The sequence below is a fragment of the Diplotaxodon limnothrissa genome, linkage group LG3 (genome assembly GCF_057381915.1).
Source record: "Diplotaxodon limnothrissa isolate DT_005_m linkage group LG3, D_limnothrissa_male_GT1.1, whole genome shotgun sequence".
Lineage (NCBI taxonomy): Eukaryota > Metazoa > Chordata > Actinopteri > Cichliformes > Cichlidae > Diplotaxodon > Diplotaxodon limnothrissa.
The window spans coordinates 60337726-60360032 of record NC_140598.1 but is presented as its reverse complement, the minus strand read 5'-3'; the positions used below and the strand labels follow the sequence as shown (position 1 = coordinate 60360032).

Sequence of the window (22307 nt, the reverse complement as noted above, 5' to 3'; positions counted from 1 at the left end):
TCTCTCCAGTTTTTTCTCCCTTTTTATCCTCTCTCATACAGGACACTAATCCTAGAAACACCTCACTTCATCCTTTTTACACCATGCCCACACTCCTGGATGATATAGTTCTAATTCTTCCATAAGGATTCCTTTAATCCTTGTTGTGTATTCCAATGCACAGAATACAATACTGCTGCTTATTTTGAGCCCATATCAAAATCTAGTTATTGAATTGTTCATTATTACAGATTAAACTAACCCACAGGTAATTCCTCTGCCAAAAACAAAATTCAAAGGAACTGCAACATGTGGTGAACTTATGGTCCTCTGAAGCCATAAATTGTAAGGATAGGATAATGAGACATTACATACTGCCTGGATTACGGCACCAGTGCAATTCCCCATGCAACAAGTGCAATATCGCATTTGAATATCAACATCTCAAACAAAACGAGCAATTTTAACAACGAGCATGTTGTGTCCAACTAATTTACACTGTATTTAGGCCTATATAATGAAAATGTAAGATATTGATTCAAGGTCAGAAAATGTAATGAAATACACATTTTTACAATACAAATCTAATGCTACGTATGGTAGAAGACATTTTTGTACTGTATGTATTGTTGTAAGCATTAATAGCAGTTAAGCAAAGCAGATTTGGCTAAGTAAAGCTAGCCATCTTCATAGCTGAATGACCTCGTCTAGCTAGGCCGCAAGCTAGAAGGTTAGCTTCTAATCTTCTGTCAAAATAGATTCAGTTGGTTTGTGATAACAAATAGCAGGCTGCCAGCTTTGCTGCTATAGACCAAAATCAAGCAAGTTTAATATTAGCAGACAAAACAAGTCAGATCATATCATTAGGTTGTCCAACGCTATGAGGGTTAACCAAGCATCTGTTTTGCAAAGCTCTAACCAACAGCTAAAAGCTAGTAAGATTTACTCAGTCTAGCCTATTGCTTGGTCACTTGGTCCTCTTCGATTTCATATGCTAATGTTATTATTTCTATTTCATGATAATAGCCTTATACTGAGATGCATTATTACCTAATTTTATATATATAACAGAGCTGTAACATGTACACGTTTTTCCCAGAAAAGACATTCAGAAAGATATTCTTGGACGTTTAAATTATTTTGATGCTGTTATTTGAAAAAGAAAACAGTTGCATAATGTTGTTTTAAGCATCACTGAAATATTAAAACCTCAGTAGTAATGTAACACCAACCGATTTTAAAAGTACAGCAGAATATTGGTTTGCAGTTCAAAGAAAAGATTTTTGAACAGCAGTGACAACAAGATGGATCTATTTTAACCGTATACACCCCCTGCTTTCATAATCACCAAAAGGCCTCAAATCCGCTTTTTTCACTGCAGCGGCTTCACACTGTCAAATCCTTGTTTACCGCCAAAACAATCACTTGTAAGGTTTGATTTGGAGTTTTTTGGGGACTTCTGTTTGAGCAGTGCAAACACTACATAAGACAACAACATTCACAGATTGTGTGTGACCTAAAAGAACAAAAAACAAACAAACAATGGAGCTGCACCACCCAGTCTCGGTCAATTCATTTACCGCACATGCAGGCATGCATTCGTGTGGTTGCACCTGTATGTGCACACCTGGAGGGAGGAGCTTTACACAAAGGGAAGAAGGAAACAATGTGAAAAAAAAAATTTAAAAAAGGTCTTCAAAGTGGTGCGACTGTCTGTCAGCTTGTGTGCACGTGTGTGTTTGTGCACATGCAAGTCTACATAAACTGCATAAGCAGCATGTTTGCAAGTGTAAATACATGAATATTCTCCATGTGTGTGTGTGAAAGAGAGAGAGAGGTTACATTTGGTCAGTTTGCTCCAGGACAAGCAAGATTAATGAACCTTAGCTCATTCCTGGCAAATGCTACGATCGCTCTGTATGTGTGTGAGTGTGTGTTTGTGTGTTTGACCTAACAAGGAAATCTTTGTCTGTGTAATGGCTTTTAGCTGCCCTGGAACCTGCTAATCAGCATGTGCATGTGTGCAAATAAAAAAAAAGGAGGATACCAAACTGTATTTTTAAAAAGTGGAAATTGATGACATTGTTTTGACACCTATAAATATTCTGGGCCTTATGCTCTAATAAGGATGTGTGTTAGTTGCATGCGTCTGACATGAAGCATGTGTGTGGCTGTGTTCCTCTCTTATTTATTTTCATAACATTAGCTGTGCAAATTTTTGACATGTTTATCAGTGTTTGATGGCTTAAAGTCCAGCAATGGAGCACTGAACGGTCTGCAATGAGTCAGCTGGCTTAGGTACAAGCAATGAGCTAGCCCACATCCATACACACGTATGCACCGATAAGAAGAAGCAGAAAGACAAAAGATATATACAAAAAACACATGAGCATTGATTATTGTGTCGATTCAGAGGGGGAAAATGCATGATGCATACCACATATACAGAAAAAGGTCAGGGTTAAATGCATTCAGGTGTCCATTCTTAGGGCTCTTAGCTCATTGCACAGTAGCATGCAACAAATTCTCTATATTTAATATAGAGCAAGTATGATTCTTATGCAGGCATATACACAAATACCCACTTCACCAACCAATTCAGGCATGTCGAAAGTGAGCTCACACAGCTGAAACCTCTGACTTGTTTCTTGATAAAATATAGCAACATTACATTGTCTGAATGTTTCTGGCTGTTGTGGTTGAACTGTGGTGTCAATTCACTTGTCAGGCAGATTCTGTCTTTCTGGCTGACAATGCAAATAAGCCTGTTAAAAAAAAACAACTTGCTGCAGAGAAAAATACACATTTTCTGCTCTTGTTGCAAATTTGTCGTACTAAAGTGAACAGTAACAATAGAAAGAAATAATTGTTTCTTTGCATCATGATTCCAGTCCTTTGTATAACAGACACTTTATGCCACTGGGTCATTTTTACATTACAAGTACAGTTTAGATGCACAAAACCTGACAGTAAGCAGCATTTTCTGTTACCTATTATTGCTGCAAAGGCACAGAGTTTAGCTTTAAAAAGCAACCTAACTTTAACATCTGAAGCTATAAATATCTTATAGTTAAAAGAATATGCCGTCTTTCCCGGCATCTCAGAGGGCAGCTCTGTTTGAAACACAACAATGATGACATGCAAATTCCCAACTCGTTCATAATGCAAACCAGTCCAGCTGACAAAGCTAAACACGCCCATGGTGTTCAACGTGACTTAGAACGTGTATACTACACAAACAGAACCAGCACTTAAAGGGAAAGGAGCTGGACTCATTTTCCTAACGCTTTAAAGTGATCTACTTTAAAAGAGTAGTTTTGTCTTGCTCCAATTCTTATGCTGAAAACAATTATATCCATGTCCACGTACAAAACATGCCTGCTAAGCTACTAACTGGCCTGACACGTCCTCGGTCAACCTTCACTTGCCATGTTAGTTCACATCTTTAACTCTTCTCACTATAAATAGAACTGTAAGTGACATTTATTATGCTTATTAAATGGGACTCCTCCTACTCTTTTCATGCCCTGCTCTTCATGTTCAGCTGTTAAAACCAAAGCTGAAAGTATGTGTGTATTTTGTAAGGGTGTTTGTGCAATACAGGTGACTCATGAGCTGGCGTGAAGTCAGCTGACGATGCATTTACTTGACACAACAAACATGCACCCATATGGACAAAAAAAAATGCAAACTTGGGAAAAATTGAATTACTACATCCAAATGATGGGAAAGCGTGTTGTGCATGAATGTACGAGTTTCCCAGAGTGTTACTTGGAATTTGAACTAGAGTTTTTCTGTGTCTCACACTGACAAAGTCCCCCACAAAGATTTATCCGAGTCTGAGTGCGTGTAATTTGCATGTAATTCTTTACTTTGTAATGAACTGTAACTATTTAAGAGCAGTAAGCCCATAAAACAACTCATGAGCTCATTACAAAAATCATAGTTTCTCCATAATATTCCTCTAGTTTTATTATTATATCCACATGATTTTCTTCACAGGCAAAGACTGATCTCTGCTAACTTGGCTTCTACATTCACAAATCCTTTCTATCTGTCGAAGCGTAGCATGTGCAACACTGCTGCACTGCTGGTATCTGTGCAAAGTAATGGGATGTTATGGAGCTTGCAAAATCCTGTTACGCAGCACAGTACAGTGCATGGCGCAGTCATTATTTAGTACCGAGAAGACTGTTGACACAGGTAGGTACGTAATGGTTTCCTGGGTTTGTGAATAAGCCATTAATGGCGTTAATCACTCACTGGACACTGAAATCATGAGGCAAATAACACAAATACTCTTATAACGTCTGATTTTAGCAGCTCCGGCCACATATGTGTAAATAGGTCACCTGTTCTACCATAGACTCAGCGTATAAGCACTGCCGGTCCTGCCAAAACAAAGCCTTCTGTGTTCTTCCATGACAACAGGACACACATGGGTGTGATGAGATAATCGTAAGTAGTGCCTTAACATCCTGCCAATCTTGCACAAAGCAACTAGGAGCTGCATAATGTAATCAACATAAGCACGAAAACACTTAAGCCTTGCAATTAATTATCAAAGTGATTCACCTTAGATACCAAACCACAAGCTTATTAGCCCTAAATTCCCTCTTAAGCACAAACACACACACATACACATAAAGGCTTTGACCTGACCCATATGTTTGGTGGGATAAGTCCACTTCACCTCTGAGTCTATGGTTACAGTGTTTGCTTTAAATTCCCTATTAGTGCACTAACCAGTCCTCACACATTAGCACACAGACAGTCTCATTAACAGATTTCCCCTGCATTCGTTTACCTTTACGTTGTGCTTGCGTAAAGACGACAAAGGTCTCAGTATGTGAGGTCAGTAAACAGTGAACAAGAAGATAAAGCTGTCCTCTACTCGTTCATCTACTAAAAGGTAATTACAGAGGCATAAGAAAATATTTAAACTGGTGCAGAAAAAGCAGGTTATACTTTTAATTTCTTGATTGCCCTCCTTGTCAATGACATAATCGAGTTATATAAAAGAGCAGAGCATTATCCCTTCCAAAGTTCAATGTGAGGTCTTAAAATGTTTAGTTTGGCCACCTAATAATCCAGGCAGACACACCAAAGTCAAAACCAAAGTTAGAAACATTGTGGACTTCATGCACTAGAAGCCAGCAGGGGGCAACTCCTCCAACTGCAATAACAAGTCTGCTTGTATGGAAAACAATGGAAAAATTCTCTGCTTCTCTATATTTTTCCCTTAATTTATGACCACGGAAACAGTCGATGGTTTCAATCGGACGGACGGACGGACGGACGGACGGACGGACGGCTGGATGGATGGACGGACGGATGGATGGATGGACGGACGGATGGATGGATGGATGGATGGATGGATGGATGGAGGTAACGGCCAAAAGGTCTTGCTTCAAATAACGACTCAACAAACCTGCAGATGACATCAAGGTTGGCAAGTCCATCTAACAGATTATCAAATTCAATTTTCTTTATTTTGGCCATTTTTTTGTAATTGTGCTAGCAGCTTTCACGTGCATGCATTTGTTAGGTCTCTGCGCCACATCGAGCAGCAATGTCATTAATCTAATCAGTTCTCTCGCTCTCATTTCTATTCTGTTCCACGTGGGCAAGGAAGCCGTTACATAAAAGCACTTAAGCTGATGAGATCTGCCGAGACGGAGGCCGCTGCGATGTCGTGCCGCCATCTGACTGCACACGCCGAGGTGTGATGTCATCGAAAACTTTTAATTAAAACTTTAAATCATGATCAGGTCGGTAGTCCGCTGTTTCATAATGGAGGTTGTGTGGTGCTGTCTCAACAGATTCACTACATTAAAACTTAAAGCAGGTTAAATATTGAACATTTTGAGCAAACAATGGCGTTACTGTCTTTGTGTGGGGACTATCTGAGTTTTAATCTGTGCTCACTTCATCAAAACAAAGGCCCGGATAAAGTGCGCTTACTGTGATGCCATCACCTATGTTTATATGCCCCTATGCAGTGCTCAACAATGCCAGCATGCTTTCTAGATCAGTGTGATATGGCTTATATGAGGCTTTTCCAGCATGAGTGATATTACTCACACACACATTCATTTTTTGGAAGAGCCTGTCGTCTATTGTAATGTTAAGCTAAAAGATGAAAGTATGGTGTCTGTCTGGCACTAAAGACCCTCTCTCTTTCTATATTCCCCCCGGACCCCACCACACACACAAACTACACAAACAGGCTCAGCAGACACCTCAATTATGATAATGTGGATCAGCATTAATGTATCCTTATAGCACGGCTGGCTTTCAACAATGTTGTGTGCAATGTGAGTGTGTGTGTGTGTGTCCCAGACAGCAGGAGAGGAGGGGCAGCTACTGTATGTCATTTAACGCAGGTTACTCCCTGCAGGAAAGCAAAATGCTGAGGCCTTCAGCATTTCTACCTTGCACCAAGAAAAACACATACAAAGAGAGAGAGGGAGGGAGGGGCTCACACACGTGGTTAAACAAAAGTTTTTCATGAATCCAGCAAAGGGAAACATGGGCGACACGCTTAAAGCTCCAAGAAATAAAGAAGCCAGAGTGTGCTTTGAGAAAATGGAAAGACAAAGAAACAGGACAAAACAGTTGTGAGAACTTGATTTTAATAGCACGAGGGCCTCAGAGAGATGTGTGTTATAGTGGTTACATGTGTGTGTACACATACTGCTACAGTCACACAGAAAAACCTTAGTGCTCCAATGGGATTTTTTTGGCTTGCCTGTTTACACTAGTCTGTAAATGTTGCCAATATCTTGTTTCACTGTGAACTGGCTGCAGTAGCTGCCCTGACATGTGAACATATGACAAAGAGGACTTTACATCTTCATTAGGGCTTTTTGTGGAGCAATGGCTCCTGCTTCTCCACAGAGATGTGGATGCAGAGCTTTAGCCACGAGTGGTTGGATTGTTCCCCGAAATAGATCTGCACCCAGATGCGAAGGAGCTCTTTTAGCTGTCAGCTCTTCTCCACGAGGCGCATGGTCAGACGCTCCGTTCGACATGAAATAAAAATCGCATGAATTCTCTTTTGAATATTTACACTAAAAATGTTTTTTCGAAAAAAAATATTTGACCGTAATATAATATAGGAGCGCATCCTAAAGTGGACCAAATCTAAACTGAGTAAGACTGGATGAGATGTGAAGATTGTAACCCAGCTGATTCAACGATCAGCTGATTCAATGAGATACCAAGAATATGCATAACATAACAGTCTTGGAAAAAGACCAAACTATCCTCACTCATTTATCTGCATCACTGTTATGCTCCTCGACAACCCTTTCTCTCCAGTGTGGCCTGGGCTTGATCGCTGATTGGCTACACCTGATGCCTGAGCTCAGCTTAGAGGGCGCACACCACTTCCTGCCAGACCTCATCATGTTCTCTTGGCTGACGGTTATTAAGTAATTTGAAATAAAACCAATGCTTCTACAAACGCTGAGCACACCCTTTTTAATCAGCGTGCTTTAGCTGGAAACTGCTAACCTTCTACTGAAGCGCAGCTTTGTTGCTTAGGTTTACTGTGTTTGGTGCCATCCTGATTGGGGATGTGCGTCAGACGTTGGTAGTGAATTACATGCTCAAAAGTTTACTGTTTAGAAGCGCCTCGAGCCTTGTGCATCACTGAAGACTGATAAAACTGAGGTTATTGTGCGCGGCCCTAAAACTCTTAGAAACACGGTGTTGAACCAGATGCTTACTCTGGATGGCCTAATCTAGGCCTCCAGTGAAACTGTGAGGAATCTTGGAGTTGTTACCCGCATTTTCACAGTATCTCTAAAATTAAAAACATCCTGTCTCAGAGTGAAGCTGAAAAATAAGTTAATACATTTGCTACTTCTAGGTTCAACTATTATAACTTATTATTATCAGGATGTCCAAAAAAATTCCCAGAAAAACCTTCAGTTGATCCAAAATACTGCAGCAACACTCTCCATTAGTTACACTGCAATAGACCTAGGCTGCTGGGGACTTCCCATCATGCACTGAGTGTTTATCTTCATTCACCTCTTTTCACGCTCTATGTGTTTACACGTCACTCTACAATTAATCATTAGTTTGTCCTCTGTCCCTACCCCCACACCCCAACCACTCACGGCAGATGGTGGCCCCTCCCTGGCTCTGCTGGAGGTTTCTTCATGTTAAAAGGGAGTTTTTCGTTCCCACTGTTGCCAAATGCTTGTTCGTAGGGGGTCGTCTGATTGTTGGAGTTTTCTCTGTAATATCATAGCGCCTTTACCTTATAATACATACCTCCTTGAGGTGACTGTTGTTGTGATTTGGCGCTTTATAAATAACACTGAATTGAAATTGAATTGAGCAGAAATTAGTTTTGTTGTTATATTACGACTGAGAGTTGCTCAAAAAGGCAAACCAGTGACAATGAGTTTTGTAGGGTCTTTTAAGAACATTCCTACCTCACAAGCTTGTGTTCAGTTCACATAGGTCTTTAGCTGAGTTAGCTAATGTTAAATCTTAGTGCAAACATTATGAGTACACATGTGGATCAGTGTTTAAGGATGTCTAATGAGCTGAGTGCTATGATCTTTAGTGTTGGGGAGTAGCAGGGCCCCTTCTGGTGGATACTTGTGAATATGAAGGCAGTAACTGTGTAAGCACTGGGCCCCACACTACCTGAGTCTGCGAGACAACTAAAGCACAAGCAGCTCCTTACAATCCCCCGGTCATCTGAGAGTACACCGAGCACTCCATTCTCAACAACTACTTCTCTTGAACGTTGTCTCCAGTCTCACCTCTTTCATACAGAGCCTTTCCTTACCTCCTACTCCTCATTGTCCCTCTTTCTTAACCGCCCCTCCCCGACCCTGCTTCCTTCTTCCTCCTCCTCTACCGCCTTCCTTGTAATTACCACCTCAGATTCCAATTAAAACAAACCACAAAAAAGAGAACAGAGGAGGGAGAGCAGGGGGAGGTATATGGGACGCAGGAGGAAAAGAGGAGAGGCTGTGGTTTGGGGAGGGAGGGGGGATTTAATGAGCAGTTTGTACACACACACACTGAAACTGCTAGCAAATCCTGGTGACTTTTAAGGCTTTTTAAGGGACATCAGACATACATGTTTACATAACACTCATATCAGTGTGTGCTAAAAACTTAGATGTGTGTGTGTGTGTGTGTGTGTGTGTGTGTGTGTGTGTGTGTGTGTGTGTGTGTGTGTGTGTGTGCTGTTAAGGAAAGCAGTGCAACACTGGGAAACATAAATGGCAGGAAACAGGCTGAAGCAAACAGAAAGGAAAACTGCCAGGAGTTCCCTTTCACACACACACACCAAAATAAAAAAAAAACAAATGAGACAGAAGGTCAATATACCAAAGAGGAAGAAGGGCTGATAAAAAGAATGAAAATCAAACTGGAGCTCAACAAATCAGAGAGAGGAAGCAAGACTACGTCGATACGTCTGTTCGAAACTGACCAACACACACACAAACACACACGCACATACATAAAATAATACCAAAGAAACTCCCCACAGCGGAAGGCACTATCAATCAATGAACACAAAGTAGCACAGCAGGGTAGCCCTTACTGTCAAGCAATCTTTGTGCGAGTAAGTGAGTGTGTGTGCAGATGAAATGGACCTCATGGTTGTGTGCCAACCAAGGCTGCCAAAAGACACACACACACACTCGCATGCATATAAACACATGCACAAAAGGAATGAGAGAGAAGAAGTGCAGAGAGGTGCTTTAATTTGCTAGTCTGCCAAAGGGAGCCCAAGCCTAACTCACAGAAAGGAAATAGATATCTCGGTTTATTACACACACACACACACACACACACACACACACAGATACACACAGCAGCCTGAGACAGCCTTATCACTTTTTATTTAGAACGCCTGTTACTCAGCTTCTCTTTGAAGGCTACGAGTGTGTGTGTGCCAGACGGGAGTCGCTGCTCTGACTTTATGACTTGGTGTGTTACCTTGATCATAGCAGGAGCAGTAACCTTCTCCGCATGACCCGCCAAACGCCCCGTGGTGTGTGTGAGAGAGAGAGAGAGACCAAAGAGTGTTTTTCCTAATCTTCACTGAACTGTAAATTACGTGTAAAATACCATCCATGCTTAGGATCTGAGAACTGGTTGCAATGAAGTGTCTCGAGTTCAACCTGTTGCTCCGGTTCTTCTTCCTGAGCCCAATAGACTGTGTGTATTTGTTTACTCTTCTCACGTGGCAACTATAAAGCTTGTTCACACAGATTGTGATTATAATTTGGAACTTTAGAGAATATTTGAGTCACATTTATGACATTACTTAGCAGGGGAATGGAAGCCTGCTCTGCTGTTAAGCTCTGCGCTGTGCTGTTTGGAATATAAAAGGAATATAAAACAATTAAGCACATGATGAACATTGTAAATATTTGTAAAGCAATCCTCTGGAAAACAGGAGCAGCAGGTTAGATACTAAACTAGTACGCACTGTCAGACCTTTATCACTGAGTATGTAGCTTGGCTTCCCAGTAGACCTAAACTGCCCTTTAAGACATGAATTTACAGACCAATTTCTGGTACCTGCAGATCCGACTTAAACTGGGTTCACACTACTGCACGAGGCTCGCACAATCACATAACTTCTGCTGCGAGACTAATATCATGCTGCTGCATCACCGTGTTTGCATGGGAGATGGATTTGGGAGATGTCTGTTACTGAAAAGCAAAAGATTACTGAGCTGAGGTGTTCCACTTCCTTAATGTTGTATTCACTATCAACAACCTGCGTTTGCATTTGCAAAGTGGTATGAGAAAGAAGCCCACACAAGCAGCCTGGACTGACCAATCGCAACTGGACTGTAACTGTGAACTCTGTTCCCTGTTCATGTTTATCATCTCATTTATAACAATAGTAAATCAATAGGTGTGAAAAAGGTAAGGGAAAGTCTGAAAGGGTCTACCCATATAGGCCTGTATATTTCCCTCTGCAGTGTCTCCCACACATAGACATTGCATGGGTGGGCCACCAGTGTGTACTAACTGTGTTAAGAACAGAGAGAAATTCACGTTCAGCATTTTATTTTTTGTGTTAGTCTGAGAGAACAAAGTCATCCTGCGATCGAATTACACATGCACAATCCTCTCACTCTTATTTTGACAGCCCTTCCCAGCTCATGTTTAGCCGGGATCCGATCCCATCTTTTCCGTCTTGGACAGCAGCTGGCGATGTTAGACTTTCTGCTCTGGAGATCCACTGCAAACTGGAGGGTTGATCTAACCAGAACCTGCAGCAGGTGGAGAGCTGGTTCATTGGTGTCGTTTTTCACCAGAGCAGAACAAGCACTAACATCACCAGAGTCTGTCCCAGATTGTTGGAGTTGGAGTTCATCCACAGGGTGAGAGACTCACTCGCTAATTTATTAATTTTTCAGAGGAGTAACTTATTAATGATAAAAGCTTGTCTGCCCACACAGACATAAAGCCCCATTAACAAATTAATATTCTACTTAATAATCTGAGGGATGTCACTTTGTGCCATAACTACTTAATTGTTTTTTAAATCTGACAGAATACAAGCAGAAGCATCGGTGCCAGGAGAAAGCAGTATTTACTAAACATTTCTTCTGTGCTCAAACTCAGCAGTCCGCACACGATGGCTTTTTCCAGCTTCCAGCTGTCACCGAGAGTAAAAAATGCCAACAGGCACAAAAGTGGAAAAAGCTGACTGTTCACTGCAGCGCTGATGTGGGGAGTTTAACATGTCCACCTTTTAGCCCAACTTCTGACAAACACTATGAGAAGAACATGGTGGCGTTTTATTTGATTTTGGCTTCGCAAACAAAGTCGCAGGTGGCATGCGGGCATCGAAAGCCCCGAAACAAACCTGGCGAGATGACGCGAGCGTGCGTGTGTGAGTATGGGAAGCAGGAAAAGGCTCAAGGAAGTGAAGTATTGTGCTCATGAGAGGAAAGAAAGAGAGAGATGTGTCTGTGTGCCTTTCCTTCCTCATCCTAATAAACTCCCACCTTTTGCCTTAGTGCTGACACAGAACAACACAGCAAACACACAGACACACACACACACACACACACACAATAAGGCCATTTGACTTCAGCACATAAGAAGCTTATCCAATCACTCATCCAATCATGAATCAATTACCAAAAAGTGTGTGAGAGGCAAATAAATGGAGCGTGCCTTCACATTCCATCCACTAATGGAAGCACGCACTGACCTGAAACACCCCGAAACAGAGAAAGACGAGCCGGCGGACTGATGGATCAGTTGACCAATGACTTTTGTTGGTTCAGGACTTCCAATCAGTTTGAGTAAACAGCCGCCAAATCTCTGAGGATCCTCTCATTACGACTGCAGCAGAGCGCGTGTGGTCGCAGAGATGCTAACAGGTTAAGTGGATGCAGTGTCTGAACCTGAGCAAGGTCACCCTGCACGACCTCTGACCTTGCCTCAAATCCTGTGACACCCGTTATGTCCTCGCTGTCTGGTTGGTTTGTCCCGAATCAGACAGATCAATTACTCTGTCTTTGCTTCATTTCATCAATATCTATTAGTTTCTGTCTCTTTTCCACGAGCTACTCAGACCCACTTTAAATGTTCTGACCTCTTTCCACCTTCACCTCCTCTTTGTTTTTCATGCTCTTCAGCCCTTATTTTTTCCTCGGTTCATTACACGAAAATCCAACTGTCCTTTCTCGCTCCCTTTTACTTCACCTTGAGTCGGTGGCCAAAACAATCCCTTCTGATTTGTACCACTGATGATAGTCAGCAATATTCACAGACAGGAAACACAAAGCATGACAGGGTCACCTAGATTTGATGAAAATGTTTTAAAGGCTTCTTTTAACTAGATTTTACAAAAGAACAAGCGATAGAAATTTTTTAATCTACGGCTTAACTGTACCCTCTCAGTTTAAACGCTGAAAACTGTTCACAGTGCATTATAATTGGTTTCGGATTGCTTTCTATCAGATGGGATTTTCACGCAACAGAGGGCTAGAGAGGCAGGAGATGAGGAAGGAAAGCGGGTGTGAATCCCAATGAGTTGATGATATATGCTTGAGCTGTATGCGGCCGTCACTTCTTCTAAAGCCCTGCGAAGGTAATACACGCTAATGCTCTCTCTGCTAAACCCGCCACGACTTTAACTCCAGAATATTCAACAGCTTAAAAAAAAAGACAGAAAGAAAAGAAAGCAGGCTTTTACATTATGACACAGCACTTTTCGCAGGATTTCCATTAGCGAGGGAGTGAGAAGAATGCAGAAGGTAGGAATGAAGGAATGAAAGATGGAGAACTCCACCGATCCGCCTATGCAGTAACCTACAGGTGACGTGTAGTTTAACCTGGTAATGGCGATCAAACTGAGCGGGGACAGCTATACTGAAAAAAGGGGGTGCAGAATTAGGGCAGTGAAAAGAATTCCAATCATTAAATCCTCTTGGTAATCCTACAAATCTGCTTGTGTCAACTATGCATGTGTGTGTGAAAGAGAGACAGTGGGTGTGTGCGTGGCTTCTGACATCTGACTTGGTTTGACCTTTGCTCTGACAGAGTCCAGTCAAGGCGCGACTGTGTGGGCTGACCATTGACAAACAAGTGCGTGAGCGCAGCTAACGTAATTCTCAGAATTGAAATGTCTGGGCTTTATAGAGGACGCTTTATAAGTCAGAGCGTATGAGAAGCTAATGAACTTTAGTGACGACAGCAAGAAGGAGTGAGAGAGTATTTGCTGTAGGTGGCTAACAGTCAATGAGAATTTATCCATCTTCTCCTCCCTTCTTTGACTCCCTTTCTTCCCTTCATGTGTAGCAAATTTTGGTTTCATTTCAACTGATTTGCCATTTTTTGGACGAATATTTTACACTAACTTTATAGAAAAATCCATGTAGGTGTGCGAGTCAGCTAGCTTTAGCTTAGCTTAAGGCTTAGCTTTAGCGTTAGCTTAAGTCTTAGCTTTAGCGTTAGCTTAAGGTCTTTTGAGAATTTAGAAGATAACAGGAAAAAGAAAAGTAACTGGAAGAAACAAATTATGGAGAAATGGGGAGAAAAAGCAGTCCGTTCTGACTCCTGAAGCTTGATATAATGAAGATTTGTCAAGTCCCGTGGCATTCCTGAGGAACGCGAAAGGTGACCGTCCGTGCTCTTATGCTACGCGCCGGGTTATAGATGAAATCCAGTAGAATGACGCTCCTGCGGTAATACACATTCTAGCCGTGTATTCCAGCCCTAACCCTAACCTTATCCCTAACCTTAAGCAGCACTTTAATGATGCTAAATCGCTTTGGAAAACACTAAGTAAAACGTTACGTTACTCGTAACCTAGGGACGTGTTGGGTGCCCGGAAGCGTAATATATCGACGATTTGTCACCTGGCATAAAATGCTACGCTTTGGGAGTGCGAACGTGTTGAAAAAAGAGAAGATCTTAAGATTTGAATATCAAATTGCTACATAAAACGAAAAAAGAAATCAGCTTTGCGTCAGGAGGAGGTGTTTCTGATGAAGCCAACGAGAGACTGGAAGGCAGACTTTAAAATGCAACAGCTTTCCCCTCCTCTGCACTCAAGCTATAGCCGAGGCGAGAGCTTATCAGACCAAACTGAGAGAAGCGCTAAAAGCATTTCTGATGCCATTCTCCACTCCCATGGTACCACTCAACTGCATCAGGCCCCATCAGCTTCACTACCACGAAGGAGAGGGATGAAGGGCAGACAATGAATGAGGGAGAAACAGACAATGGGATTTGTCTTTGCAAAACCACGTCACATTCCCCAGTGGGAGACTAACAATGCATCCTCAACACAAACACATAATCTACTGTAGTCCACATGTACCCTCACAGGCAAAGCCTGCTTCAGTTAGTTTAGTAGTTCCTCTCTTCCTGGCCTAATCCCCAGGCATGTTTCTAACATGGATATACCGCAGTAACAAGAATTTTGAGCCTACCAAGCCCTCCAAGTGAGAAATTTTAGAATCATTTTCCTGGTAACAGTGTGAGTCATACGAATGCACAATGGCCACATCAAGTCAGATGAAATGAGTTTCAACACATGTTCTGTTTTAAATTATTAACATACACAGAAGGTAAAATACAACATGGAGCTTGGCAATTAACTGCATTTTTAAAATTCTGGCTTACAACTATAATCAAAACAAGTTATTCAGGATATAAATATTATACCTTTTGAATTTTGGTACAAAGTGCACTGCTTTCCTTTGCTTTCCTTCACAGCACTGCATTTTTCCCCTTTCTCAAATCCAAACTCTTTCACGGTTTAGTTCAACTGGAGCAAAGACAATGAAAGGAGAGCCTTTAATCAACAAGATCCATCGAAAAGCTGACCTTCTGCCAACAGGTCCACAGACCACACCAGTTTTCAATGACCACACACTCATCCATCTCCCAACCAAAAACACACTTAATATTAAATGATGGTACCAACCATGTTTACCACATACAAGTCAGCGCCAGCCAAGGAACAACAACAAAAAAACTACAATCGAGTAGTAAATCTTTGCTCACTAAAGGCAAGTGAAGTGAAAAGTGTTTGAAAAGAGATTGTGTTAAGCTGCTGTTTACAATAAACAAAGAAAAAGTATAGTTTTTGGGAGGCAAGCAGGTGGTACAGTAGGTGGACGCCGGGTGGCCTTGTTAGCAACATAACGCTTATATACCTGCATAGTATCCGACTAACCGAGCTCATCAAATTAGACCAAACTCTTCTAGCCCACTCTGTAAACGGACCCTGATCCACACAGTCACCAAACCACTGGGAGAGAGACCTTCCCATGTGTGCCGACACCCTAATGAGATTCATGTGAGGAGCATTAAAAGTGCCGCTAGACCAGTGCAACTGGAGCTGGCAGAGGGGGAGCGCACACAACGGATATGCACATAAACACAATGGAAAGGTGGGTGTAGAGAAAAAAAATCGAAATCTGTTCGTGAAAGTGAAAATGATGACCACCTACACGGCCTTGTTTGTGATTTCTTTCAATTAAAATCCGACATTCTCCCAGTGACTTCATTATTTAGCGTGTAATTTCAGCCGAGCAGTTTTATGACTTTTCCCTCAACAGCTACCCAGAGAACTGCTACAGTCCCACATCAGTCTAATTAACCACAGCACCAGCTGATAAACACATCCAACAAGCGCCATAAAAACAGATTCATCATAACTGCAACGAGGAAGGCAGAAAAGAACATTTTTCACAAGACAGTTGGATAATGTGAGGCATGACTGTCTGCCTGTCTGTTCGCATAAAGTGCAGTCTTGAAATACTGGAACGTCTGACCTTCTGATGGCGCCATATGAAAAGTCACCACGACTCCAAAATCACTGAGATTCATTCTCTGCTGGCTTCGAATGATAGTCAGTATCTGCAGTCTATTAGCAGAATAGCATCTGACATGAGGATGCCATGCTAAAATGTTACTGTACGTGCAAATCTAGCTCAAGACAAACACACATCACCTGAAAAGTTGCTCCTTAACAACAGCACTGTCTTACATAAGAGTCCCCCATTGTCATCATAACACACATCCAAACAGTGAAGCATGCACAGAGACACACACCCAGAGGGCAGGAACTACTTCAGCTCTCTGAACGAAAACAATGTTGTTGTTTTTAATGAAGACATAAGCCCTGCGTGTTTGCACTTGGCATCTCGTCTCCAAAGCTTCTGATCTGCCCAAAAAACAGAAGAGACACTGGAGTTATTGATGCACTTCTTAAACTACAACTGCTTTATTGTGAAAACCAGACGCATTGCTCTGTGGGGCAACATATCGGCTTGTTTCCCACTCTTCCCCACTCTCTATCAGAGCTATGCAACTGGATTTGTTGTGAGGCCACAGGCCACAGTTGCATAATAATACAGAGCCAGGGAGCTAAGTTACAGGCACTCCATTCATTCCGCCAAAGGAACCCGGATCGACAGCAAAGACGTGTCAAGAGGACGGATTTAGATGCGGGCTGATCACACCTGGAAAAACAAAGGGTTAAAGCACAATAAGCGCTGCAGCACAGTGCAGCACAGGGCTAAAGCCCATTAACACAGTCAGGTGACTGAAGTGCAGGCAGCTAATGGTCAATGGGCAGAGTGACGCAACCTCTAAATCTTTTCCTCCTCACTGCATCTGCGCGTAAACACCATCATGTGCTACATAGAGTACGAAAGGAGCTTAAGCAAGCATAAAATATTGAAAAGGGGAGTGGAGGAAGATAGCAAAGGCACTTATTACCTGTAAACAAAGAGAAAACATTCAACAGGGACAAAGATATAAAAGATATAAGCACACACACACATGCACCAATCCGGCCTCCGGAGGGACACAGTATGGCTCTTTGTGACTTCTTATTTTGTTGTGATGGATGTCTCCTCTCATTTTTTTTTTTTTTTTTTTTTTCATTTAAACTGTCAGTTGCTTTTTAGAGAACAGAAAGGCTGGCAAGTCTGTGCTCCTGACCCTGACGGTCACAGCACAAAGAGGGAGCTTGTTAGAGAGCCCGGGCTTGTCTTGTGTTCACTCTGACTTATAGCTATACAAAATCTGTCTGGCTCTTTTATCCTCGCATTATTGCTCTCGCAATTCAAATATTTCCAACTATACAGAGTTGAAAAGAAAGGAAAAAAATGCCACTACTTTACAGTCATTTTTTTAAACTACACTTGTGCAGCAGGGTAATATCCCAGATCATCCAACTGAGTTTGCCCGTCTTCATCCTCTCTGCTGAAGCGGCCCCCCCAGCGAAGATGCTGAATCACTACCAGCTCACAGAGCCGCTGATTCTGACCTCTGGCTTCTCCAGAGGAGGGCGAACGAAAAAGACAAATTCCCTACAAGCAGCAATCCCTCCAGCAGAAAGCTCATTTGACTGAACTGTCCCTTTAAATTTCAAAGCCGATACGTGTCTGGATCAACCAGCACACAGCCTGGCGTTTCTGCCCAGTCCGTGCACTTGTTGTTGGCTGCGAGCAGAACAAGTCTGGCACCTGCCTGCTTCCCCAGTATCACCATTTATCAAGCAACAATAAAGGCAGAAGGCAGAGCTTTGGCATCGCTCTGTGTGCGTAAAACAAAAGAAAAAAAACAACAACAGCGCAGAGAAGAAGTTAACACAAAAGACACCTGAACTTGTGGTAAAGGCTGATTTGCTTTTAAAATGCCAAATCGCTAATCGTTTGTGGAGCACTGTTTCAGCTCTATACGGGCACGCAAACTCCTCTAAAGTTGCATGTGCTGCCAGAGCCTCAGGTGTGCTTGTTTTGATATCTGTTATCATGATCGTCAGTAAAGATGCTGTGCACCGTTTTTACTCGCACACTGACACATTTATAGTGTGAAAAAAGCCGTGCCTTGATGCCCGCTTTAGCTTTGACTGTCAGTAGTGAGCTCCAACCTTGGTGCCCAGACTTTTTTGCTTTCCTCCACCTTGCAGTTGAACTCACCTCTACGAGCGCTCAGAGTCGCAGCCGATGATCCGGCGGAGAGAAAGACGAGCAACGCGAGAAGGCTTAATATCGCACCGCTGAGAGTCATCTTGATTCAGTTCCTGTCCAGCACCAAGGAGGTTGGAGGTCTGTCCAGTCCGATTTCACCACCAGGACTCCCGGACTCGTGGGTTCAGCTGCGGTGCATCTTGATCTTGATCCTGGATTTGTCTGAGTCCAGTTCAGTGGGGGGGAAAAACTAGAGATAAAAAATAAGTTCAGGTGATTGTTTGGAAATGAAATAAAGGCGTCCTGTTCTTTTATTCTGCTACAGGTTTCTGGTTTCCCGTCGTCCACAAAGCGCAAAGTGTTCGCCCGCTCACCGAAAATAAAGAGGGCTTTTTATTACGCACTAAATGAAAGCGACATGAAGGGAAACAGCGGATAAACTGTTGTAGTACTATCTGTGGTGTACCCCAGTCACAAAGTGCGCACCAAAGTAATCCAAAGTACCGTCGAATAACGTCCAATGGTTATAATAAGCCGTAGAATCGCTCTCCTCTCCGCTCCGTGTGCCCTGGTGTCGCCGATCCTGTCCCGCGGCTACAAACAAAAATCCGCCCGTTTTCTGTTTAACATTATCTCAGTAAATTCATCAGAGGAGGAGAAAAACATATTCGATCTGTATATTTAAAATAAATGAAAAGCGCGCCGTACTGGTGGAGCTCGAGCGCAGGAAAGAGGATCACCGGGATACGGAGAATTGTGACGGGCTGAGGATGCACTGCTCTGAAGCGCTGAGCGCGCACGGCCCCGCCCTCCGAGCAGGCTCAGAGCGAGTGCCTTACAGGTAAAGGTGGTGATGTCACAGCACACAGGTGCGCGTACGTAGCCCTGCTTTTCGCAGAAGAGTCACAGCTCGAGCGTGTCAACTTTATCTACTGACCGAACATGTTTTGTGTGTTTTATAAGGAGTCATTTCGCGCGTGGGAATGGACCCATCGTTGGGTCAGGGAGTAATTACGGTGTTTTCGCCACATTATTATCCTATTATAGAGATGCTGCTTTGTCACTCGGTGAGATGTGTTTTTTAAGACCTTGAAACGTGTCATTACAATAGTCACAGAATCCCAGGAGGATTCCTGCAACACAAAAGTGAAATGAGATCAACCTGTATCATCTGAAAACAGGCTGTAGAGCCTGGGTTAGTGGCCGGGTTATTCAAGCCTTTTACGAGGCTGGAGGAACACGTAGGCTGAGCAAACAATACTACTGCGGTAGTTTGTGTAAACTAATGTGTCACCTAAGATTTCACTACACTGAATTACCTGGAATTACCCAACTATGCGTAATAAAAGCGTGGGCTGTGGTCTTGGAAACCATTTTTAGTGGTTTTTGAACAGTACAGGCTAATGTTACGAATGCATAAGTTTTATATTTATATTATTTAATACAATATTTTAACATTTTAAACACTTAGCATTCCACCGGTTTCCTCCGTCTTCTGCTTTTTTTTTTTTTTTTTTTTTAGCTCTGGACTCCTTAATCCGCCTGTCAGTCATCCTGACATCATGTTGGGAGGGGCGGGGCTTGGAGTAAAGATGATTAAATAGCAGATGTGAGGTTAATGGTCTGCAAGCTTTTTAAACACCCTAATAATAGGTTGTTTTTACGCCAGGCGTGATAGTTAACTGATAGTTAATCTGCAGCCCGTCAGCTCACTCAGTGCTGACATTTCAATATACATTCATTTTTTCCTTTGTGTGCAGCAGCCATGTGCGCTCGCTTTCCCGCTTCCTCTTCGGGGTTTCTTCTCCCAGCACGGCTAGCAAGGGATGCTGGCTGACCGATTTCACGGGGCCAGAGTGCAGACATGTACCCCGGTTTTAGGATAAAGGGAGGGGGTCATGCAGGAACCCGGATTAAAGGATTTGATAGACGAAGAGGGGGAAGGAGGGGGAGGACTGGGGTCAGAGGTGAGGCAGCTGATGTTCAAAAAAGTCAAATGGAACTAAGGAGTGAGCGGCGCCGTCTCTAATCGAGCTTGATTAAGCCCACACTGTGCGTGTCCCATCTTTAAGCGGCCAATGAATTTCGAATGACTAAACATTGGACAGCATCACAATGGATGTCTTCATCGGAGACTGTTGCAGTGACCATTGGAGGTGAAGGCATTATTTTTTTTACAAAGGCCCACCCTTGACTTTTGGGGTGGTCGGCATATTTATCAATGTCATTTTGGGGGTTCAGATCCACGTCTAGTGTCAGTCACTGTTTAGACTGAATTCAGTCCAGCTGGTGGTGAGATTGTTGCCTTTGTCCTTACTCAAATGTCCCAGAGATTAGCTGCTGCCCCCTTCTGGACAGGTGAGGCAAATGCAAAAACAAAATACAGTACTGATTACCCAGAGCCTTGTATATGGATTGGACTGAACGAAATAGAGCAGAGATTTAAGAAAAAATAACGTTTTACTGAGAATCAGCTAACAGAATGGGGTGAGACACAAAGACAGAGCAAGATTGCACAGACACTGTGAGCTTGATTGAGTCCTTCATATCACTCAGCACGCACTGGTTCAAACAGAACCACAACATTTGCATAAACCGGGCGTACAGATTGGCATAAATTAAGCACAGGCACCAACCAGAGAGGAGTATGACCCTTAAAGGGATTGCCATGGCTGCTTATCTGTCACCACGCATTAATAGTCAGGTCCTGATGTAAGGACACTGCAATCCGTGACCCTGCACTCCTTTGGCTAATGTGTGTGTCGCTGTGCATGACTGTTTATGCATTGTCACTTGTCTGTTAATGTGCATTCCCAGTGTGCACGCTTCTCCTGCATGTGTGCCAGCCAAAACTAGACACTGGCTTATGCAGGCCAAAGGTTGTCACTGGTCTGCAGGAGTGTGTGTGTGTGTGTGTGTGACTAATAGTGGAAGCTGGAGGGACTGTTATGGGGAAGAGGATGACAGAAAAGAAAATCAGACAGAGGAAAGATAGAGAGAGACACACAAGCCATCTCCTCCAGCAAATGTAATTATATGGCTGGGAATCAGGGAGCTGATTCTTGGTCAGCTTTAGGCTGGGCGTACACACATATGATGTTGACCTTGTCCTCGTCCCTTTACATCATGGCAGACAGAGAAGCAGTGACTTGGTTAAAACAACAAAGAAAAAAATATCTTTGTCTGAAATCCATGCACTAAATCTAGCAAAACTGTGGCCAATCTAATTGCTGTGTAAGTAATGCGTGCACTCAAGGATATTAATTCTGTTCCAGTTAAAATTCACTAACAGCATGTGTGTGTGTGTGTGTGTGTGTGTGTGTGTGTGTGTGTGTGTGTGTGTGTGTGTGTGTGTGTGTGTGTGTGTGTGTGTGAGGGGGAGGGAGGGGTCACAGTAAGGCGAGGGGCTTCTGCCCCGAGGAACAGTGGGCCCACATGCACAGAAACAGTCGTTTAGTTAACAGCTTTCATTTTCCTAATTAAGATTTAGTGAATCCTGGTTTTCCATCTCTTTTTCTTTCCCCTCATACCTCCCTCACCCCAGCATCCCTGCTCCCCATTACGTTTTCCGCTTCTTGCGCTGCATCTGCACACATTCGCCCCGACACACGTCTCTTCCATATAAATATATCATTCACGCTATCAGTCTAACTGAACCATTGAAAATCATTGCAGAAATGTGCTGAATGCGTGTATTTCACCCAGAATGTCTGGCTAAACAAGATTACAAGAAGAGCGAGGGGTCAATCCTTACCCTCTGTGATATCCACTACTTGGTGTTTGTGTCGCAGCTGGCTGGTTGCCAACCGATTTACCCCCCCATGCCTCACCTCTGCTGAGGAGGAAATGGAACAAACAGCTTAAAACCTTTTCTACTAA

The 22307-nt window shown here is 42.9% G+C and overlaps 1 protein-coding gene across 1 annotated transcript in view; it reads right to left on the bottom strand.

Moving 5' to 3' along the window:
- The window catches only part of sema4f (sema domain, immunoglobulin domain (Ig), transmembrane domain (TM) and short cytoplasmic domain, (semaphorin) 4F), a 54812-nt gene extending 35646 nt beyond the window's left edge, over positions 1 to 19166 (bottom strand). The window contains exon 1 of the mRNA XM_085351030.1: positions 18438 to 19166. Coding sequence (XP_085207156.1) covers positions 18438 to 18528 — 91 coding nt within the window. The 5' untranslated portion in view covers positions 18529 to 19166. The remainder of the gene's footprint in view (positions 1 to 18437) is intronic.
- Positions 19167 to 22307: the final 3141 nt, after the last annotated feature.